Here is a 23,108-nt window from a genome sequence, read left to right as displayed (position 1 = left end):
CCCTTTTATAGCAGCGTGGGCGGCGTGCCACACAGATGTCCCAGCCCAGGGGCTGGTCTGAGCGGGAAGAGGTCATGCAAATAAGGGCCCCACCTCCACAGCAGGAGGGTGAGCCCTGGGTCCAGATGCTCATACTCGGCGCAGGTCTGTCCTGAGCCCACACCTGCACAGTGGCGAGACCAAGGACCCAGAAAGAAAGGTGAGAGTGCAGCCGGGGAGGCTGAGGATCGGCGGAGCTGGATGAGTGAGGGTGAAGGCAAGAAGCAGAGCACAGAAGCAAAGATTTTAAGAGGAAAGAAGACATCTGAACCCAACACCACCCTAAACCACAGGTTAGACCAGAGTTTGGGACCTGACCTTAGCCCTCGCCCATCATGCACAGGCGTTCATTGCAGAAGGGGAGTTTATTGGGGAAGGGGGGATTCATTGCGGAAGGGTGCTGCGGTCCCTAGCTCCCAGCTCAGTAACCTTTTTCCCTTCCCTGCCTCCTGGAGGAGAAGCGGAGCCTGACGGATTAGGGGCGGGTGGAGGTGAAACACTGGAGACATTGGGCGCACCCTGGGAGGCTGGAACAGTCCTGCCCTGGACTGACATGCCCCAGAAGACTCCTGCCCAGTGGATTCCTATGGTCGGGGGTTAACTCTCTGATGGGGTGGCGGATGGGGGACAGTGTCAATGCCTCCAGAGCAGCCAATTGTCCTGGAAAGAGTGGCGTTTGGATGCAGGTCCTCGGTGATGCTTCTAACAGCTACGTTCCAGAAGTGGAAACGGCTGGCGCTCCTCCTCCAGTACTAGCTGTAGGAACAAGAGGGGAGGCATAGAGGACGCCCTAACAGTGGCTTTCGCATACCACCTACCACCCCCACCCTCACCCCGCAGGCGGCAGGGTTGGCATGCTCCGTGCAAGACCAGAGGCACTGATGCTCCTGGGAGCTCTTCTGACTGGATCCCTGGATCCATCGGGCAAGTATCAGGTTCCTCTAGCGGCGGGGTGTTCCCCAGGATCCCCAGGAAGGTGGGGAGGGGAGAGGTGCGGCAAGCGGCTCCCTGAGACTGGAAGGTCATTTCGCCGTGCAGCTCAGCGGGATGGGAAACTTCCCAGTGCGGCCCAACACTTGGGTCCGGTTAGGGGCGTTCCATGAGCTGGGGAAGGACTGGCCAAGGCCTTCGTTGCTCGGGAGGGGTAGCTGGGAGCGTAGTGCTGAGGAGGCCCTTCTCTGTGCCCACAGGCAGTCAGGACGTACTCTCACTGCCCTGGGAAGTGCAGCGCTACGACGGCTGGTTTAACAACCTGAGGCACCACGAGCGTGGTGCTGTTGGTGCGTTCTGGGGGTCCGGGCGTGCTGGGGCCGTGGCTCGCGAAGAGCAGGGGCGCGGGAGGCCCTGAGCGGAGAATCTGCGGGGAACACGCGCCCAGCAGCTCCGCTGCCTACACAGCGCAATCTTACGCGCTCCCGGGGCCAAGAGACCCTTGAGGGAAGGTTCTGTCAGTGAAGTAGAGTGGGGGTTGAGGGAGACTTAGGGCGAGGTTTGGGGGATCTTTGGGGATGCAGTGCTTAGACAGAGCCCCGCTCCCTGCCTCCGCAGGCTGCCGGTTGCAGCGCCGCGTACCAGCCAATTACGCCGACGGTGTCTATCAGGCTCTGGAGGAGCCGCAGCTGCCCAACCCGCGCCGGCTCAGCAACGCAGCCACGCGGGGCATAGCCGGCCTGCCGTCGCTCCACAACCGCACCGTACTGGGGGTCTTCTTTGGTGAGGGCAAAGGGGGAGACCAGTGGAGTTGATCTGGCGCTCTGCTCAGCCTGGGGGAGGGGCCAGATACCCTCTGCGAGTCCACAGGAGACCCATCCGAGACTCCCAACCATTTCCTCTTTAAGCAGCACTTCGAGACTGCCTTCATCTCGGAGAGATTTTGCGATGTTGATACAGTGATATTTGCTCCCCCAACCTTTCTCTTACGCCTTACTCCAAACTAGGGGTGTCACTGGACCCCCATTATAGCTCTTGGGAACGGAGCTCCCCAGCCACCGCTCTCCTCACCACGTGCTTGTGACCATCTTACCTCTCCCTAGCCCAGAGGGAGGAGGACTGACTTGGGGTACCCCTACATAAATTATATCATTTTGATTCTCACAACAGCTTTATGAATTGAGTAGGAAGGGAACTCACTATAGTTTTACTTTGCAGATTAGAAAATTGAGCCTCCCTGGGGCTCACCTGCAGAGCTGGTGGCAGAGCTGGCACTGGGACCTCTGTCTTTTGGCTCCTGAGGACAGTTGGAGGCCGCCCTGGCCTTGGGGAGGGCGCAATAAGGACGATTTGTCACCTATTTGCGCCCCATGCCCGCAGGCTACCATGTTCTTTCCGACGTGGTGAGCGTGGAAACGCCCGGCTGCCCCGCCGAGTTCCTCAACATCCGCATCCCGCCCGGAGACCCCGTGTTCGACCCCGACCAGCGCGGGGACGTGGTGCTGCCCTTCCAGAGGAGCCGCTGGGACCCCGAGACCGGACGGAGTCCCAGCAACCCCCGGGACCTGGTGAGGCGGGGAAGGCGGCGGGAAGGGACTGCACCCCAGCCAGGTGCGGCCAGGGCTTCGGGCCTGGCAGGGCCTGGAGGGGAGAGGCGCCCACTCCCCAGCCTCGGACACCCGCCGGGCCCCGGCCTTCCCTAGCTCGCCACCGCCCCTCGACCCCGGCTCACCCGCCGCGTGTCCCGCAGACCAACCAGGTGACGGGCTGGCTGGACGGCAGCGCCATCTATGGCTCCTCGCACTCCTGGAGCGACGCGCTGCGGAGCTTCTCCGGGGGACAGCTGGCGTCAGGGCCCGACCCCGCTTTCCCCCGAGACTCTCAGAACCCCCTGCTCATGTGGGCGGCGCCCGACCCCGCCACCGGGCAGAACGGGCCCCGGGGGCTGTACGGTGAGGCCGCGGGGGCGGGACGGGGCCGGCTGGGGGTCTGCGAGTGTGGGCTCCCCCATCACCATCACGCTACCGCTCATCTCCTCCCCTGCGCCCCCCACGTCGGATGCAGCCTTCGGGGCGGAGCGAGGGAACCGGGAACCCTTCCTGCAGGCGCTGGGCCTGCTCTGGTTCCGCTACCACAACCTGTGGGCGCAGAGGCTGGCCCGCCAGCACCCAGACTGGGGGGACGAGGAGCTGTTCCAGCACGCGCGCAAGAGGGTCATCGCCACCTACCAGGTCAGCCGTCCGCGCCCCGCGACGTCCTCCCTCCCGTGGGCTTGCACCTGGGTTGCCCCATGGAGCTCCCCATCTGTGGACAACCTCCACCCAGAAACCCCTCCCCAGACAGCGGAGGTCTAGGGAAGCCCCTGTAAATGATAGGGAGGCACGCGCTGTTTATAGGAGAAATCTGGCTGGTGATTATTATTTATCACCTCCCCACCCCCCACTCCCTCAAATCCCCTGGTTCCTTGGGGCGACAGGCCTCACACCGCTCCTGTTTGAGTTGCTTCTCCCATGACTGACTCTGCCCGGTCCTCATCTCCACACGGAAGCCGTCCTTGGGCTCAGACCCTTCCAGGCCCCGCCCCATCCAACTCGTGCCTCCCCTCGCCCCTCTCTGCCCCTCAGAACATCGCTGTGTATGAGTGGCTGCCCAGCTTCCTGCAGAAAACACCCCCGGAGTATACAGGTGAGGGAGTGGGGAAGGAGGACACCTGTGCTGAGAATCCTGCTGGGAAGGAGACAGGTGCGTGTGATGGGAGGATGTGGAGGCAAGGAGCCTATCTCCCCATCATCACCGTCTCCTTCCTGCAGGATACCGTCCTTTCCTAGACCCCAGCATCTCCCCGGAATTTGTGGTTGCCTCTGAGCAGTTCTTCTCTACCATGGTGCCCCCTGGTGTCTACATGAGGTGAGGGAGGGGTTGGCAGAGAGGGGGCACCACGGTGAGAAAGGTGCAGAATGAGCTGTCTTGGAGGCTGGGGCCTTTCACACTCCTTCGCAGTTTCACTAGAGAAGGGGAAGCAAAAATTTGGGGCCCTGAAACAGAACCCTGGGGTAAGATGTGTGGGCTTAGTAGGGAAATCTCCCCAGCTCTCCTAAGGGCTGAAATTTGGTTGCTGGGTGTAGGATTTGTCCAGCAGCTGGGTCATTCCCTTCCCTCCTCTCCCCACCCTACCTGGACTAGGAGAGCACTCTATCTTCAGTAAATGCACGTTGCCAAGTCTCTGCCATGTTCAAGGAAGTTCCTGGGCCACTGCTCAATCCTAGTGAACCCCCACTGAGTCCCTCAGCACACTCAACCCCATCTTTGATTCTTCTCCAAATTCCCTCACCACATCCTTTGTTCTCAATTTCAGAAATGCCAGCTGTCATTTCCGGAAGGTCCTGAACAAGGGTTTTCAAAGCTCCCGAGCTCTCAGGGTCTGCAACAACTACTGGATTCGGGAGGTCAGGCTGGGGTCAGGGAAGCGGAAGATGGGTCAAGGTCAGTCTCTTCACACAGGCTGGGAAAAGCAACAATCCCAGTTCTTGGGTGTTGCTGCCCCAGGTTCATGGGAGATGAAGGGTAGAGGAAATTATCCGGGGACAACAGCTCAAGAGAGTCTGGGACTGGCCAAGGGCCCTTTGTCCTGGGGTACTAAAGTGGTCCAGGCTGAGAGAGACTGAGTTTCGGGTAGGGGCCTATCTTGAGTGCATTGTTTACTTCCAGAACCCCAATCTGAACAGTACTCAGGAGGTGAATGAGCTGCTGCTGGGAATGGCCTCCCAGATTTCGGAGCTGGAGGACAACATAGTGGTTGAAGATCTGAGGGGTGAGCTCAGAACCAGAAGGGGTGGATGGTAAGGGGCCAGGAAGCCTGAGGATCCCTCTGGGCTCATCAACAGCAGACCTAGGGCACTCATGATGCAGGAACACAGATACAAACACAGACTTCAAGGAGCCATAAGAAGAAAATGAACTTTGAACTTTTTTTTTTTTTTTTTTTTTGCTTAATTTACACTTTTGTGTTGCTTTTATTTTAAATTAACTATGTCTGAGTGTTGGGGAGGGGTGGTACCACAATCTCTTCAGCGCTTAGTTAGGTCTCTAAAGGTTTTCATTCAGCCCTGTCTTGAAACTAGGGAGGCATAGGACAAGGAATTTACTGCTTGGTGACTAGAACAGTCTTGAGTCTTAGAGGAATGGTCTTACTGGAAAAACTGGCCCTGATTGCACATGGTGACGTTGGCCTTGCAGCAAGCCAAGGTCAGCATGGGCACAGATCTCATGTGGATCACTGGGGGTAGCCGGGAGGGAAGAACCATAGTGCCAATAGTCAGTACAAGGCTGCAGGGCAAAAAAGGATGGAGAGGACACAGCCCATAGTCTGGTCTTCTCTCCTCTTCAGATTACTGGCCTGGCCCTGGCAAATTCTCCCGTACAGACTATGTGGCCAGCAGCATCCAACGTGGCCGAGATATGGGGCTACCCAGCTATAGCCAGGCCCTGCTGGCCTTTGGGCTGGACATCCCAAGGAACTGGAGTGATCTCAACCCTAATGCGGACCCCCAGGTCAGGAATAGTAATGATAATAATGGCAGCTAAAGCTTTCCTATGGCAATACTGTTCCAAACCCTTTAAATATGTCGACTCATTTAATCTACATAACAATACCGTAAGGTATATATAATCATTTTCCCCATTTTACTGATGACATAGTTGGTAAATCATAGAGGCGGGACTTAAATTCAGCCATCTGATTCCAGAATATATTCTTAACCTAACCAGAATACGTTCCTAATGCAGTGGCATTGTACCATTCCTGCAGGGTGGCTTCTGGGTTGGGTGCCATTGTCCTGTTGCTGCAGGGTCCCACCCCAAGGGCTGTGTGCCCCGAAGCTGCTAATCATTGAGGTCAGGCAGGCTGGTGATGGTCACATGATACGGTCCTAGGGCACCTGACCGTGGTCTTACCGTGGGTAGGGACACACTGATCCTTCCACCAGACTTGTCCTGCCTGAGGGGGCTTGCCTAAGAAAAGGAAATCAGGCCTGAGCAGCAAGCCAGGCAGCTGCTGGCATCCTATGTCCGAGGGATGGGGCAACAGTGGCTGCCCTCCCCAGCAAACATACACTCACCTCTTATCTCCTGTGGTGCCCCAGGCGTTGGAGGCCACAGCTGCCCTGTACAACCAGGACCTATCCCAGCTAGAGCTGCTCCTTGGGGGACTCCTGGAGAGCCATGGGGACCCTGGACCCCTGTTCAGTGCCATTGTCCTCGACCAGTTTGTACGGCTGCGGGATGGTGACCGCTACTGGTTTGAGAACACCAGGAATGGGTAAGGCTTGCCTGGGCCCCCACCTCAGACTGCATCTCAGCCTGAGCCCCAGACCCTCTGTCTGGCCTTAGACAGCCCTTATGAGCCTTTGATTCCCAGTCAGCCCACCACACCCTTCCCAACCCCTCTGGGTCTCTCTTTTTTTCTTTTCTTTTCTTTCCTTTTTCTTTCTTTCTTTTTTTTTTTTTTGAGACAGAGTCTAGCTTTGTCACCCAGGCTGGAGTGCAGTGGTGCGATCTTGGCTTGATGCACCTTCCACCTCCCAGGTTCAAGTGATTCTCCTGCCTCAGCCTCCCGAGTAGCTGGGATTACAGGCATGCACCAACATGCCTGGCTAATTTTTTTAGAAAATATTTTTAGTAGAGATGGGGTTTCACCATGCTGGTCAGGCTGGTCTCAAACTCCTGACCTCAAGTGATTCACTCGCCTTGGCCTCCCAAAGTGTTGGGATTACAGGCATGAGCCACTGCACCCAGCCCCTCTGGATCTCTTTTTCACCTGGGTCCTTGGGCCTGGGGTTGCTGGAGGCCTGCATCCCCTTCCCATCCCAGTGACTTCTACTTCTTCCAACTTAGGCTGTTCTCCAAGAAGGAGATTGAAGAAATCCGAAATACCACCCTGCGGGACGTGCTGGTCGCTGTTATCAACATTGACCCCAGTGCCCTGCAGCCCAATGTCTTTGTCTGGCATAAGGGTGAGTGCCCTGGGAGAACACAAGTGAGTGACAGTGGCCACAGAAGGTTCAAGACTGAGGGTGCGGGGGAATCACTTGGTGCTGTCCAGGGAGGCAGGCACCTTCTGTGTTGGACTAGGAGGCCTGCATTTGGCTGGCTCCCACAGCAGGGACCTCAACTAGCACACAAGCTGCACCCTACAGTCAAGAAGGGGTGGATGGGGTAGATGCCAAGAGACAGGATATGGATGGGGACTTTTTGAGGGAGACAGTTTCAGGGAGGTGGGCCTGGGGAAGACGGATGATACCTTGGTCTTTTATAGGGTAGAGGGGAAAGAGGTCTGGCCACGTAGCAGGATCCTCAGACTTTGAGGTCTTCCCTGCCCTCTCCCTCAGGTGCACCCTGCCCTCAGCCTAAGCAGCTCACAACCGACGGCCTGCCCCAGTGCGCACCCCTGACTGTGCTTGACTTCTTTGAGGGCAGCAGCCCTGGTTTTGCCATCACCATCATTGCTCTCTGCTGCCTTCCCTTAGGTGAGCTCTTAGGCAGCCTCTCTGCAGACTGGCCCTGCCCCTCGTTTCCTGCTGGCCTGAGGGGCTAGCTATTTGGTACCATTTGAGACCAGGCTCAAGGAACCTCTGGAAGGGAGGGGCCATAGCCTAAGCCACAGTGAAGCTCCAGGCGAGGGGCTCCCTCCTCACTGCTCCTTCTGATCCGCTTCAGTGAGTCTGCTTCTCTCTGGAGTGGTGGCCTATTTCCGGGGCCGAGAACGCAAGAAGCTACAAAAGAAAGTCAAAGAGAGCGTGAAGAAGGAAGCAGCCAAAGATGGAGTGCCAGGTGAGAAGGGGCTGGGCAGAGGAGGGAGGAGGCACGGGGGAGGGGAGAGACAGGAGTCTGGGAGGAAGAACCGAGTTACAGAGTGAGAGGAAAGCCAGGGCGCCTGCTCAGACTCACAGTGGAGTTGACCTGAAGGCGGGAACCTGGGGACATCTGCTGAACTACCTGGCCCAATCATCCCTTCCCCAGCGATGGAGTGGCCAGGCCCCAAGGAGAGGAGCAGTCCCATCATCATCCAGCTGCTGTCAGACAGGTGTCTGCAGGTCCTGAACAGGCGTCTCACTGTGCTCCGCGTGGTTCAGCTGCAGCCTCTGCAGCAGGTCAACCTCATCCTGTCCAGCAACCAAGGATGCCGCACCCTGCTGCTCAAGATCCCTAAGGAGTATGACCTGGTATGGCTCATCCTGCCTCCCCTGCCTGGGCTGCCCTCACACGACTCCATTATCACAAGCGAGGCCACCCTATCCTCAGCTACAGAGCTCACCTATGACAGCTGCTGCTGGGGAGAGGGGCTCCTTTCAGAGGCCCCCAGACACAACCTGGCCCCCTTCGTCCACACACGTGGTCCCAGCCTGGATGGATGAGGAGGAGATTTTCTCTCCTCCCCTCAACCCAAGATCTGTTGAGGTGAGGCTGAAGCAGAAGGTCCAGCAAGCTCCCTGCGTCGGTGCCACCTTCCTCCCACCCAGGTGCTGCTGTTTAGTTCTGAAGAGGAACGGGGCGCCTTTGTGCAGCAGCTACGAGACTTCTGTGTGCGCTGGGCTTTGGGCCTCCATGTGGCTGAGATGAGCGAGAAGGAGCTATTTAGGAAGGCTGTGACAAAGCAGCAGCGGGAACGCATCCTGGAGATCTTCTTCAGACACCTTTTTGCTCAGGTGCGATGATCTGTGCCTTTTGGAGATGGGCCCAGCCCCAGAAATGGAGGAAACCTGGGCTGCATAGAACCCCCCTGTGGGTGAACTAAGCTTCCACTCCATGGCCTGGAGAGAAATAGCCTTGTTTGAATCCTGGCATTGCCACTTTACTTAGCTCTGTGACCTTAGGCAAGTCACATTATCACTGTTCTGTATCTCTGTTTCCTCATCTATAAAACAGTGATGAAAACTGTATCCATCCCATTGCATTGTTGTGAGGATTCGGTGAGATCGTCTACATGAGTGGTACACAGAGGTTGGCCTCTGGACCCGAGAGCATCAGCCTCACCTGGGAAAGTTTTAGAAATGCACCTACCCAGTCAGACTGAACCAGGAACTCTGTGGGTGGGGCCTGGCAATCTGTGTTTTAACAAGCTCCCCAGATGATTCGGATATACTCTAATGTTTGAAAAGCATTGTTTTATGTACAGTGCCTATTGGCCCAAGTGCTAGGTATGTTGCAGGCATTTAACAAATGGTTGTGGCCAGGCACAGTGGCTCATGCCTGTAATCCCAGCACTTTGGGAGGCCGAGGTGGGCAGATCACCTAAGGTCAGGAGTTCGAGACTAGCCAGGCCAACATGGTGAAGCCCCATCTCTACTAAAAATACAGAAATTAGCTGGACATAGTGGCTCACACCTGTAATCCCAGCTACTTGGGAGGCTGAGGCAGGAGAATCGCTTGAACCCAGGTGGCGGAGGTTGCAGTGAGCCAAGATCATGCCACTGCACTCCAGACTGGGGGACAGAGCAAGACTCCATCTCAAACAAACAAACAAAAAACAATAAATGGTTGTTACACGTGACTTTTAAAGTTTTTGCACAATGGGCAAATTATAGGCACATGGCAGCCTTATCTGAATTGGCAAGAGAGCACAGCCCCAGCCCCTTCCTGCCTGTCTACCATCACGTCTCTACATCTTCTGTCCCCAGTATAGGCTCTCTCACTTTCCATTCCCCTTAACTTTGCCCTTCCCCTTCCATACCCCAGCACCATGCCCACTGCATGAAGTTCCCAGTCCTTGGGCCCAGGGAGAAATGGGCAGGCTGCTAGAGATTTGATTCCCCCGTCTATAGGACAACAGAGGCCCCAGTCAGTATATCTAAGGATCAGGAGAACCATCAGAGTTTAGCCTTTCTGATTTAGACTTGGGTAGATATGAAGGGTCACGGAACTGCTTCCAGCACAGGCTTCACCTCCTTCTCTTTCCCTCTCTCTGCTGCTGCCCAAGTGCAGGTGCTGGACATCAACCAGGCCGACGCAGGGACCCTGCCCCTGGACTCCTCCCAGAAGGTGCGGGAGGCCCTGACCTGCGAGCTGAGCAGGGCCGAGTTTGCCGAGTCCCTGGGCCTCAAGCCCCAGGACATGTTTGTGGAGTCCATGTTCTCTCTGGCTGACAAGGATGGCAATGGCTACCTGTCCTTCCGAGAGTTCCTGGACATCCTGGTGGTCTTCATGAAAGGTAGGGGGCTGGGAGGTGGCAGGCTATCCAAGAATCCAGGGGTCTTTCAGCAAGGAGATGACCTGCATCCCCTTTTTTCTTCCCAGGCTCCCCAGAGGATAAGTCTCGTCTAATGTTTACCATGTATGACCTGGATGAGAATGGCTTCCTCTCCAAGGACGAATTCTTCACCATGATGCGGTATGGGGTGTGCCTTTCTAATCCTGAGACTTCCTGGTGTGTTTCAAACAGGGAAACAGGTCTAGTCAGAGGAGGGCTGGCAAAGAGGCTATGCGGTCATCTGTGCTGAGAGGTGGCCTAGACACTACATCCTAAACTCTCAGAGCGTCCACCTTCAAGTATTTACCTGACTGGCTCCTGCCTCTGGGAGATTCTCTGTCTGGACTGTCAACCCCAGCCAGAAAACTCTCCCTAGTTAAAAAACAAAAACAAAAACCCAACACCAATATGGCCAATGACAAAAATCCACTAATCCCTTTTGGATGCCCTTGGATCTTTGTGAACTATTTTACGGCATGCCCAACACTGTGCTCTACCCAATGAAACCGTGAATGGATGACCTGGGTCGCTGCTCCAATATTCATCACCATGATAGTCAGGAAGAGAAACGTGGAAGGCTTCTCCATATTCCAACCATTCTTTCTTCTTGCATCTTAAGCCCTTTCTGGTTTTGTTGTGCCGATAAAAAAAACAGCTTTGTGCTTCTCATTCCTGAAGACAATGAATGCGTCAGTAACACAGCTCCCCTCCATGCCATAAGGGCAGGGTTTGTTCCCTGTTGAATCCCTGTGATTGGCACAGGGCAGGCATTTCACACATAACTAAGACAAAATGAAATAAGTGAGCAAATGAATACAAAGTATAGATGTAACTGCCCACATTATTTTAATTTTTCTATTCCTGTTAAGCCTTAACATTGCATTAAGCATTCCCCTTAACTGCTACATTCCTCATATAGTCCAGATACCCCAACTGGACAAGGGCTTCTGAAAGGGCAAAGCTATTGCAGTCTGTACCTCACTGGGTATGTCATTGCAGGCCCAGCCCCAGGTGAGGCTCAAGGGAATCTAGGAGAGGGTCCCTGCCTCCAAGGGCTGAGTTCCCACCTTCTTTTTTTGGTTTGTTTGTTTGTTTGTTTTGAGATGGAGTCACTGTCACCCAGGCTGGAGTGCAGTGCCACGATCTCGGCTCACTGCAACCTCCACCGCCCAGGTTCAAGTGATTCTCCTGCCTCAGACTCCCAAGTAGCTGGAATTACAGGCATGTGCCACCACGTCCAGCTAATTTTTGTATTTTTAGTAGAGATGGGGTTTCACCATGTTGGCCAGGCTAGTCTCGAACTCCTGACCTCAGGTGATCAGCCCACCTCAGCCTCCCAAAGTGCGGGGGTTACAGGCGTGAGCCACCACACCTGGTGAATTCCTACCTTCTTGTCCTGTAACTCAGTGTGTATCTTGCTTACTGTCAGTGGGACGATGTTTTTAATGTGATGGCTGTGCTTGCTGTGTTTTATAGGCCCAGCATGGCACGGCATTGCTGCCGGACCTACACAAACTTGCATCGTCTGTCTTTTCTGTCCTGAGGCACAACCTATGAATAGAGCTTGGCTATTGCAGGTGCCACTGTGGGTGCTATCAGGTTGGGCATGGAGACGCTCCCTCCTGTGCCCCGGGGTGTTGGCACAAGGAAGCAGCAGCATTGCAGCTAGGTCCCCTCCCTGGCACCCGGCTGCCTGGTGCCCCCACTGGACTATGAAAGGGGGAACCCAGGGGTGGTGTGGGAGGCATCAGCAGAAGAGAGTGGACAGACAGCCTGCCACGAGAGAGGGCCATGCACACCCTGGACACATCCCTGCACTCAGTGGGCTATCTTCCCAGTTGTAGATGCCTCCTGTTTGAGGGCTGTTTTCTCTGATTGGTCAAGGTCACTTTCAATTCTGTTCTGCCTTTTGAGTCCATGGCTACCCCACCCAGCTTAGTGTCAGCTGCAGGCTGGAGGAGCGCCTTCTCAGTGCCATTTCGCGGGTCACTGGTAACCACATTAGATAATCTGGGGCCTGCCCCACCCTGCACCTACCCAAGCCTGACCTTGCTGGGTGACAGGCTGCTGTGTCTCTGGTCCTCCTCCAGGTCCTTCATCGAGATCTCCAACAACTGCCTGTCCAAGGCCCAGCTGGCCGAGGTGGTGGAGTCCATGTTCCGGGAGTCGGGATTCCAGGACAAGGAGGAGCTGACATGGGAGGATTTTCACTTCATGCTGCGGGACCATGACAGCGAGCTCCGCTTCACACAGCTCTGTGTCAAAGGTGGAGGTGGAGGTGGTGAGTGTGTGAGGAATGGTTGGCGTCAGGGAGGGGGGCGTGTCCTCAAAATGAGAGTTCCCGGTGGGCAGGACCCAGGTCTTACTCTTTTCTGAGTCCTTGGTACCTAGTATAGAACCAAGCACATGTAATTGGGGTGGCACACGTAGGTGTGCAAGTTGTCTAATGCACAACGATACCCACTGAGTTCAAGGAGCAGGGTGAAATCTACCCTACACACTGCTCAAAGCCACCGGCGTTGGTCTAAGATACATCTGGCCAGAAGAAGAGGCATTGTTTCTTTTACACAAAGGACCTGCAGGGTTGTATCCACCTAAGAGGATGTCCCCTTTCTTGTGCAAAGTTGCCGCATTGTCTGCCCTGTGTACAGTGAGTGCTTAGTCTGGGGAAGGAGGGAAACAGGACTGGAGTCAGAGATCTGGACATGGCTTTCCCAGAAGGGAGGAGGGCACAGTCTCCCATCCTACCCCACTGCCCTTGTGAGGAAGCCAGTCCTGCCTCTTGTTCTCTTCTCTAGGTATTAGAGATATCTTTAAACAAAACATCAGCTCTCGAGTCTCATTCATCACTCGGACACCTGGGGAGTGGTGAGCAGGAATGGGGCTCTGGCAGGTCGGCCTGGCTGAGCCTCCTGCAGAGAAATGAAGGGGGTAGGACTGGCTGATCAGCCCCCGGTAAAATCAAGCATTTGCCCTTTGAAAGTAGCTCTTGGTAGCACAAAAATTCCAGCTGCCTCTCTCACCCTATGCTGCTCGGATGCTTGGCTCTCTCCCTGCCACTCCAGGCCAGAATCATTCTACAAAACAAATTATGAGATCCTATTAATTCATTTTGTGCCTTGTCCCCTGCCTGGTACCAGGAGCTACTCCCTACCTCTGCCGCATGCTCTGCCCTGGGAGTTGTTCTCCTGGCTGCAAAGACAAGGGCAGAACAGCCCCATTTCTTTTTCTCAGCTCCCACCCCCAGGGACTGGGGCCCCCTGCCCCAGAAGCCCCAGAGCTGGGAGGCCCTGGACTGAAGAAGAGGTTTGGCAAAAAGTGAGTGTCTCCCAAATCTCTGGGCCCAAAGAGACATGGAGAGAAGTCTCAGGGTCCCTAGGCCCCACCCACATATCCTTGACATATAAGCGACCATCCTGAGTCTCATTCCATTTGTTCCTGACCTGACTGAGCAGTTATCGTGTTGAATGACTTTTCATCCTCTTCCAACCTCTGCACCCCATTCTTCAGGCAAGGGTCCTGGCTCAACAGGATGATAGTAAGGGGTCTCCTGGCTCCTGCCTGCTTTGGGCACAGCCTTGAGGCCTGTGCTGGGATCAGGAAGAAACAAGGATAGAACAGACAGGAGGAGGGGGAGTAGCAGGGAGACAGTGAGTGGGTGGATGGAGCAAAGATGGAAGTAAAGGGTTGGAGGAGGAAGAAGCCCCCAGATTGCTTTTTTCCCTTCATCTGTTGTGGCCCATTCTGATGCCTGCCAGATCCCCAGGTCACCTTTCATGGGGTGGCATTAAGGGAAGGCCAGAGGGCCCTTACCACACTGCTGCCCTGCCTCCCCTTGCTATAGGGCAGCGGTGCCCACTCCCCGGCTGTACACAGAGGCACTGCAAGAGAAGATGCAGCGAGGCTTCCTAGCCCAAAAGCTGCAGCAGTACAAGCGCTTCGTGGAGAACTACCGGAGGCACATTGTGTGTGTCGCAATCTTCTCGGCCATCTGTGTTGGCGTGTTTGCAGATCGTGCTTACTGTAAGAGTTCCAGGCTGTGGGCAGTGGGCAGGGAGCAGGCTCTGACCCTTGGAGAGAGTGGAAAGCCCTCTGATCCTAGGAGTCTGCACGGGAGAGCCCAGGGCTCGGGACCCTGGCCTCTTGTGCCAAGCTGATGTAACCTCACTCCGGCCCCAGACTATGGCTTTGCCTCACCACCCTCGGACATTGCACAGACCACCCTCGTGGGCATCATCCTGTCGCGAGGCACGGCGGCCAGTGTCTCCTTCATGTTCTCCTATATCCTGCTCACCATGTGCCGCAACCTCATAACCTTCCTGCGAGAGACTTTCCTCAACCGCTATGTGCCTTTTGACGCCGCGGTGGACTTTCACCGCTGGATCGCCATGGCTGCTGTTGTCCTGGCCAGTATGTGACTCCCAGGCTTCTTCCTCTTTGCTGCAGCACCCTGGGTCTAGTTGGGGGAAACAGTGGGGAGATGGAACTCCTTATACCTCCATCTCTCCTCCCCATGCCTCCTCTCTCCCTCGGGATCAGAGGTAGAGTCTGTCCTGGTTGGCATCTCTAACAGGGTCTGTCTCTTCCAGTTTTGCACAGTGCTGGCCACGCAGTCAATGTCTACATCTTCTCAGTCAGCCCCCTCAGCCTGCTGGCCTGCGTATTCCCCAACGTCTTTGTGAATGATGGGTCAGTTCTGGGGAAGGTTTCTCCTGAGACTCATAGGGCGGGCCCAGGGGTATAACAGAAAAAGAAATAGGCAGAGCACAATGGTTCACACCTGTAAGCCCAGCACTTTGGAAGGCTGAGGCAGGAGGATCGCTTGAGGCCAGGAGTTCCAGACAAGCCTGAACAACAAAGTGAGACTCCATCTGTACAAAAAGTAAAAAGATTAGCGGGGCACTGTGGTGCACATCTGTAGTCCCAGCTATTCAGGAGGCTGAGGCAGGGGGATTGCTTGAGCCCAGGAGTTTGAGGTTGCAGTGAGCCATGATCAGTACCACTGCATTCCAGCCAGGGCGACAGAGCAAGACTCTGTCTTGAAAAAAAAAAAAAAAGAAAAAAGAAATAGACAGTCCCAGACATTCAGCAAGAAGCTCAGTGCTAAGCTAGTCCCCTGGGGGAAGCTGAAAAGTAAACTTCTTGCCCTCAGGAAGGAAGCTGGCTGATTGGCCAGGAAAGGTGTTTGGGAGATGAAGTCGGAGACTCTTTCTCATAGATACCTGACATCTCTGCCTTCTATCCATTCACTGGATAGACTTTTATGGAGCATGTCCCATGTGTCCACCCAGATGCCAGAGTAGGGATGTCAAGATACATGCAGTCATTCAACAACTACTTACCGAGATTTGCTGTGTGCCTTGTATTGTTCTAAGCCTAGGGATAGAGCAGTGAATGAAACAAAAATCCCTGCCCTCCTGGAGCTTACAGAATAATGAACCAGGGACTCAAGGAAGCAGGGGTCAACCACAGTAAGAGAGTTCAGGATAACACAGAAGGAAAAATTGCTGACTGCGGAGGGTGGAACCATGGAAGGCTGGGTGCCAAGTTCCTTGGAGGGATCCTTGGCCAACTGGGTGGAGGCCCCATACCCTCAGCAGTCAGGGCCAGCAGGAAAGGAGTCATGCTGTGTTGTGACAGTGCTGGAACCCCTCCTGCCCCAGCCAGAGGCTCAAGGTGCCTTTGCCCCCCAGGTCCAAGCTTCCCCAGAAGTTCTATTGGTGGTTCTTCCAGACCGTCCCAGGTAGGAAATGTGGGACCTAGGGGTTCTGTCTGAGGACTTCTGCTTTCGTCTCCATCTCTCTGTGAATACTCACTTGTCTATAGTGGCCATGGGATCTGTTTCTAGCCTTGAGGACAAGCCCCCAGCTCCAATCCCTCCAGACAGGCTTTTCTGGGGGCCCTGGAGGGACAAGAGAGGAAGGAGGGAAGGATGGGGGAATGTGCTGTTGTCTTTTTAGCCCAAGATGAAGTCCTGAGACTACTCACTGGCCCTGTCCTCCTGCCCCCAGGTATGACAGGTGTGCTTCTGCTTCTGATCCTGGCCATCATGTATGTCTTCGCCTCCCACCACTTCCGCCGCCGCAGCTTCCGGGGCTTCTGGCTGACCCACCACCTCTACGTCCTGCTCTATGCCCTGGTGAGGGACTTCCCTGGGCCAGCCCATGGAGCAGGGAGCTCAGGATGGGACAGGAAGGTGAAGGAGGGAGAATTGGATCCAAGATTTCAGAATGAGACTTTGAGATTTAAGACCCCAGACCTCAGCCCTATCTCCCCGGCACAGACCTAGCGTCTGGGCAAGAGGGAGCGCCGGGCAGGGGCCTGGCTGGGCCTGAGTTGTACTAACTGGCCATGTCTCCAGCTCATCATCCACGGCAGCTATGCTCTGATCCAGCTGCCCACTTTCCACATCTACTTCCTGGTCCCGGCAATCATCTATGGGGGTGACAAGCTGGTGAGCCTGAGCCGGAAGAAGGTGGAGATCAGCGTGGTGAAGGCGGAGCTGCTGCCCTCAGGTATCAGGCCCGGCCTGACCTGGGTCGGGAGTGACAGAGGCCAAATCTTCAGACATGGGGAGACAGCTCACCATGCCTCCTGACCCCATCACTGCCTCTGACTCTGTCTCCAAAAACAACAACAACAAAAAACACTCTTGGGGGTTCCTGAAGGTTTCCTGATAGAAGTAGACCCAGGAAGGGCTGTGCTTAGCTCCCAGGAGACTTGCAGATGGTGAGAAGTGACCCTGAGAAGAGGTGGCTGAACACACATACAGAGGGGTTTGAGGATGGGAAAGGCCCCCACATGTGTGGTCTGGGTGCAGGGGAAGTGCAGGGCAGAAAGTCACATATGTCTGTCCCGTTCCTTCTCTCAGAGACAGGCAAATGCCCAGATTGCCAGTCTGTTCCTGAGAGTCAGTGTTGGCCAAAGTCGGGATTGGTATCATCATAGAGGGTGGCAAAAGACGATTTTATGTATCGCAGGACTGTCTAACCTTCAGGACTCACATTGTAAAAAAATTAATCTCATTGCAATGTTATTTCAATTGAGATTACTTAAGGACAAAATCTCAGAGTGGCGTTAGTATGCCTTTCTACTCTCCAGCACTTGCTAATCTCCTTTTTCAACAAAGAGGTCAGGCCTGAGGCTCAGCTATAGCTGATACGAACAGTATCCAGCTAAAATTTGGTAACAAAATATGTTATTTTCTATGTAGGACACATGATACTGGTTTTCCACTTACTTTAGCAAGAAAGTTCCCTGCCAAGATAAATTGAAAAGTTAGTCAATTTAAAGAAAAGCATTAGATAAACGATAGTGCAGGAGGTGTGTAGAAAGGTAACCCTGAAATGGAGGTTTGGTAGCCACTGAGATGGTCCCTGGTGAGCCTGAGTCCTTTTACCCAGCAGGTTGGTATTCAAGGCAGTGGTATGAGGCCTGGGCCTTCCATGGGAAGAGGGAAGTAGAGAGGAGGAGAGGGGCTGGAACAGGGGAGCAGAGAAACCCAGCTCTTGCATTACCTGGGAAACAGAGAAGGGGACCCTCCTACTCCCAGCCCCAGGAGCCCCGCTTGCTCAGACCACGTGACTACCCCCCAGGCCTCAGGGGTGTGAAGAGGACAGGTGCCTGCCAGTCCTCAGGTACCAGGAGCAGGCCTTCTCATCTGTGCTTTTCCCTGTCTATGACCTCCAGGAGTGACCTACCTACAATTCCAGAGGCCCCAAGGCTTTGAGTACAAGTCAGGGCAGTGGGTGCGGATCGCCTGCCTGGCTCTGGGGACCACCGAGTACCACCCCTTCACACTGACCTCCGCGCCCCATGAGGACACGCTCAGCCTGCACATCCGGGCGGTGGGGCCCTGGACCACTCGCCTCAGGGAGATCTACTCATCCCCAAAGGGCAATGGCTGTGCTGGATACCCAAAGGTGCCCATCACTGGGAACCCTGCTTTTGGGCCTCTGGCACTGGCAGAGGATCTCTGCCCTTCCCTATGCTGAGACTAGAAGCTCCAGCCATCCCAAAGCCAGCCTGGGAGAGGACTGGGGTGCCTCAGAAAAGACTAGGATGTTCTGTATCCTCCCTCTGCCTGTGTCTCCGTTTCTGGTCTCAGAGCTGGGGCAGGGCCAGGCTCATTTCATCTCCCCACTCTCTTGGCAGCTGTACCTTGATGGACCATTTGGAGAGGGCCATCAGGAGTGGCATAAATTTGAGGTATCAGTGTTGGTGGGAGGGGGCATTGGGGTCACCCCCTTTGCCTCCATCCTCAAAGACCTGGTCTTCAAGTCATCCTTGGGCAGCCAAATGCTGTGTAAGAAGGTGAGCATCTCTCCCTCATTCATCAAATGGGGCATAGGTGGCCGAATTGTGTCCCCGCATCAAGTGGTGGAGCATGAGAGAAAGCTCCTGGCTCCAGGAACTGAGTCTGAAGGGGTCATTCTTACCCAGTGGTTGAGATGCCAAACTTGGAGGGAGGTTGGTGGTGAAGCCAGAAGGGCCTCTGCTGGGACCTGTCAGTTGGAAGCCTGGGGTCAGGCTGGCGGGTCCTGCCACAGCTTTGGTGTCTGCAGGTAGTCTGGGGCTTCCCAGCCTCTCAGGTGAAGGCACCTGGGGTCTAGGGAGGCTGAGCTGAGCTGGGTTCTGAGCTCCAGCCCTGTGGCCCCAGATCTACTTCATCTGGGTGACACGGACCCAGCGTCAGTTTGAGTGGCTGGCTGACATCATCCGAGAGGTGGAGGAGAACGACCACCAGGACCTGGTGTCTGTGCACATCTACATCACCCAGCTGGCTGAGAAGTTCGACCTCAGGACCACCATGCTAGTATGTTAGCGCCTGCCAGGCAGGGCAACTTGGCGGGCAGATGGATTGGCAGCATAAGGCAGGATGGCCAGGGCAGGTGGGTGGACGGCCAGGCTGAGCTGGCAGGAGGCACAGAGCTGGTGGCCTGATCCTCAGCCTCCAGCTCCCTCCCCTCCCCAGTCTCTGTCTCCTGGGCTATGCGGGCTGGCTCGGGCTGAGTGCTGGCCCTGACTGTCTTTGGTCTGACCTGCCCCTGTGCCCCCAGTACATCTGTGAGCGGCACTTCCAGAAAGTGCTGAACCGGAGTCTGTTCACGGGCCTGCGCTCCATCACCCACTTTGGCCGTCCCCCCTTCGAGCCCTTCTTCAACTCCCTGCAGGAGGTCCACCCCCAGGTCAGTGCCACTCCCTCCCACTCTGGGACTCTGGCCTTGTCCTGCCAGGACATCCTGGCCCTGAAGCACCCTGCCGCTCTGTTCTGAGCAGAGAACTCCACCCGCTTGCCTGGCCCTAGGATGAGGTCAGGTGTTAACGGGAGACTTCCACCCCCTCCACTTTAATGCTCCTCCTCAAGGCCTGGGCTTGAAGCCCTAGTCATTCCAGCCAGGCTCAGGAAGCAGCTTTTCCCAAGGAGAGTGAGCACCTTTAGGCTGCAGGCCCCTCTCTCTCTCCAATCTCCTGACAGGTGCGCAAGATCGGGGTGTTCAGCTGCGGCCCTCCAGGAATGACCAAGAATGTAGAGAAGGCGTGTCAGCTCGTCAACAGGCAGGACCGAGCCCACTTCATGCACCACTATGAGAACTTCTGAGCCTGTCCTCCCTGGCTGCTGCTTCCAGTATCCTGCCTTCCCTTCTGTGCACCTAAGTTGCCCAGCCCTGCTGGCAATCTCTCCATCAGAATCCACCTTGGGCCTCAGCTGGAGGGCTGCAGAGCCCCTCCCAATATTGGGAGAATATTGGCCCAGACAATTATACAGATGAGAAAAGGCAGGAGACTATGTTCTACAATTACAGTGCATGATGATTATAAGTCCACCTATTTATCAACAGCACCATTCCTGCAGCCCTCCAGCCTTCCTGCCCTTAGCAAGTACGCAACCCGTCAGGATCTCCCAAAGAAGATGAAGACCACTCCTCACCCCAGCTCAAGCCATGGCAGCTCAAGCAAAGTGGGGAGGGGACAGTCCCTGCTTGTGACAAGTGTGGAGGTGAAGAGGTACAATAGTGCTTGTCTCCAATAGCTCCCCACATCTCGAATTGGCTTCCACAGAATCAATGCATTGCTTTAGTATTTGCTTGGTCCGACATTTGAGGGAGGAGGAGGCTCACTGGCTCTGGCTGAGAATCTCCTCAGAGCCCAGTGCAGAAGCTGTGATGCTTAGAATCTGGACAGCCTGACTGCCTCAACTCTGTCTCCAGGTCTTTTCCCTGTGGCTCCAAAAGGAGCAGCCCTACTTCTACCCCTTCCCATCCCCAAAGTGTCAGCAACCTTGAGGAGGGCACCAGGAAACAAAGATGCCTCCCCAACCCTGATATTCTTGATGTCACCAGTGATACCCACTGCCCTGACCCCTGGGCAGGCCCCTCTCTGCGTCTACTGGAGTGGTCCCTGGGCTCTGGGGCTAAAGGATTCCAGCCTCTCTGCCAGATATTCAGAACTCGCTCTCAATTCCCCTCTTCCACAAGAGTTGGGTGACCAGCTGTCCTAGTTTGCCCAGGACTCTCCCTGTTTTAGCACTGAAAGTCTCTTGCCCCAGGAAACCCCATCAGTCCCAGGCAGATTGGGACAGCTGGTCACCTTACACAAGAGCTGGCCTGAAACATCTCCTCCATACTCAGCTCTTTAACTTTTTTTTTCCTTTTTCATTGGGCTCTTTCCTAGAAAGCTGAGCTGTAAAATATTTTACATCGAGGTATAATAAGTAATCATGTACATGTTTTGCCACCACCCAGGTCAAGACATAGAACATTTCAACATTTCCACCCTCACCCCAGAAACTCCCCTTGTACCCCCTTCCACTTAGTCTCCCCTAGCTCCTAGAAGCAACCACTGATGTGATTTCTACCAAATCCAGTTTTGGTCCTACTAAATGTACTCTTTTGAGACTGGCCTCTTTCACTCACCGTAATGCCTTTGTAATTCATCCATGCTGTTGTGTGTATCAGCAGTTTGTTCCTTTTCATTGCTGAGTAGTATTCCATTGTAGAGATGTACCACAGTTTGTTTATTCTTCTGTTGATGGACGTTTGGGTTGTTTCTAATTTTGAATGATTATAAATAAAAATTCTGTGAGTGTTCCTGTACCTATCTTTTGGTGGCCATCATGCACTCATTTCTCTTGAGTATGTATCTATGAGTGGAATTGCTGGGTCATACAGTTCTCCAGCCAGTAGGACCTGTGGAGGGAGAGTTTCAGACCAGGTTTGTCTTCTCATTGGCCCCACCCTACCTCTTCAGCCAGGCCAAATGCCTCTGGTTCCCAACCCACTATGTTGAAGGTATCTCTCTGACAAGGCTGGAATAGCACCAATCAGAAGTCAAGAGACCTGGATTCTAGTGCCCACTTTATCTGCAAATAGCTATGGAGGGAAATCTCTTAACTCCTCTGGGCCTCTTCCTCGTTTATTCAAATGTCTGTGAGAGTATTGGGAAGTCAAATAACAATATTGGCCCAGACAATTATACAGATGAGAAAAGGCAGGAGACTATGTTCTACAGTTGCAGTGCATGATGATTATGAGTCCACCTATTTATCAACAGCATCATTCCTGCAGCCCTCCAGCCTTCCTGCCCTTAGTAAGTGCACAACCAGTCAGTAATCCCGAACTCCAGCCCCTTCAGTCTCAGCCTTAGCTTTACTCCCAAATCTGACCCTGCAATTCCTCCCTATGCCTTTCTAAAAACTATGCAAAATGTTTATTCATTCCATCCTAATTCACCCATCCTTGCTAGACTGGAGAATGGCATTAACATGGCAATCATGATTATCCATAACACTCTCTGCTTAGCCCTGACTCCCCTGCCATGCTGGGGCCTAAGTGAGGATCACCGAAGATGTATCCCCCGCCAACTCTTGCCCAAACCCCGGGCAATGCCAAGTGTATGTCCAGCTGGATAGAGGGACATGCTGCCATTATCTTGAGTCACTTCAGATGGCACTCAGCCTGCCTGGCCTCTGTCCTAACTCCATATGCCAGTCAGGCTGTAGATGTCAGCCCTAAGCATGTATTCATGTGATCTGGCTGCTCTGTCTAACCCTGCACAGATTCCCAGAAAGCCACTGAATGACAGTGATAAAAGTCAAGGACTTGCAGAGAGGTTAAAAGTGTCTTCAGCCTCAACACTTGCCTGGATACTAACCTGGTCCTACCCTTCCTGGGGCTTTATGACCAACTCTTTGAGAAGTGGGCTAGAAGGCAGGATCAGGCAGCTATTGGGTGATACCTTGGGTTGAGAAAGCGAGGTCATTGCATAAGTGTGTGTAGGGGAGGGATTAGACTGAAAAATGTGCAAACAAGGGAGGCTACAAAAATGTCCCAGAGAAAGATGGAAGATGACTCAGAGGGAATTCATGGAAATGATCATATAAACCATGTAAAGGAAAGAAATCTTCCCTGCTCCGGGTTACAGAGATGTTGGTCTCAGGCTTTGGGACAAAGCCCAACCCAAACCCTGCCTCCCAGGAATAGGGATAAGGATGAGAATGAAACAGGGATGGACAAGGAATCGGGTGGGATTGGATGGTAATGGGATTGTGGATGGGGAAGAGAAGGACATGCATGAGACAGGATGGAAGGGATTTGGGGCCGGGGGAAAAGGAGTGGATGAGGACAGGAGGGGCTGAAGCTGAGTTCTGTAGGAAAGGAATGAAGGCTGGATCTTTGCCCCTTTTTCCAACTTTCCAGCCCCAACTTCTGCCTCAACTGAAAGAGGAGAACGTTGCTAAGATGTGGCATAATTCCTGTCTACTTACTAAGAATTTTCGCTTTATTTGGTTTTGTTTATACATGTATACACATACTGTATTTACGTACACATTATGACTGAATCATAGTTCATATACTGTCCTGACATTAACTTTTTTGCTTAGAAATAGATCTAA

The 23,108-nt window shown here is 54.2% G+C and overlaps 1 protein-coding gene across 2 annotated transcripts; it reads left to right on the top strand.

Moving 5' to 3' along the window:
* The first annotated feature begins 137 nt into the window (after nt 1-137).
* Nucleotides 138-21,313, top strand: DUOX2 (dual oxidase 2). 2 transcript variants are annotated; one of them, XM_032174329.2, is made up of 34 exons: nt 138-332; nt 880-963; nt 1,230-1,319; nt 1,588-1,752; nt 2,350-2,537; nt 2,720-2,921; nt 3,034-3,200; nt 3,594-3,654; nt 3,780-3,876; nt 4,325-4,415; nt 4,678-4,780; nt 5,357-5,520; nt 6,111-6,286; nt 6,862-6,980; nt 7,356-7,493; nt 7,684-7,797; nt 7,987-8,189; nt 8,487-8,672; nt 9,949-10,174; nt 10,261-10,354; nt 12,304-12,512; nt 13,012-13,081; nt 13,448-13,531; nt 14,058-14,236; nt 14,393-14,623; nt 14,803-14,902; nt 15,907-15,956; nt 16,225-16,352; nt 16,575-16,728; nt 17,903-18,135; nt 18,368-18,526; nt 18,873-19,028; nt 19,273-19,401; nt 19,692-21,313. In XM_032174329.2, exons 2-34 carry the CDS (start codon nt 894-896, stop codon nt 19,812-19,814), a joined length of 4,659 nt encoding a protein of 1,552 aa, XP_032030220.1. In that variant the 5' UTR covers nt 138-332; nt 880-893; the 3' UTR covers nt 19,815-21,313. The 2 variants fall into 2 exon arrangements, with proteins under 2 accessions (XP_032030220.1, XP_032030219.1); XM_032174328.2 differs by having other exon boundaries at nt 880-967; nt 1,234-1,319.
* Nucleotides 21,314-23,108: the final 1,795 nt, after the last annotated feature.

The sequence above is a fragment of the Hylobates moloch genome, unplaced genomic scaffold, assembly GCF_009828535.3.
Source record: "Hylobates moloch isolate HMO894 unplaced genomic scaffold, HMol_V3 SCAFFOLD_14, whole genome shotgun sequence".
Classification (NCBI taxonomy): domain Eukaryota; kingdom Metazoa; phylum Chordata; class Mammalia; order Primates; family Hylobatidae; genus Hylobates; species Hylobates moloch.
This window is presented reverse-complemented; position numbering and strand designations above follow the sequence as displayed.

Bases quoted from the DNA above. Each gene is read 5' to 3' on its own strand.
- DUOX2 (XM_032174329.2), top strand. From the start codon at position 894: ATGCTCCGTGCAAGACCAGAGGCACTGATGCTCCTGGGAGCTCTTCTG. The intron at 1,320-1,587 runs GTGCGTTCTGGG...CTGCCTCCGCAG, and splicing joins CCACGAGCGTGGTGCTGTTG to GCTGCCGGTTGCAGCGCCGC. The intron at 16,729-17,902 runs GTATCAGGCCCG...TATGACCTCCAG, and splicing joins GGCGGAGCTGCTGCCCTCAG to GAGTGACCTACCTACAATTC.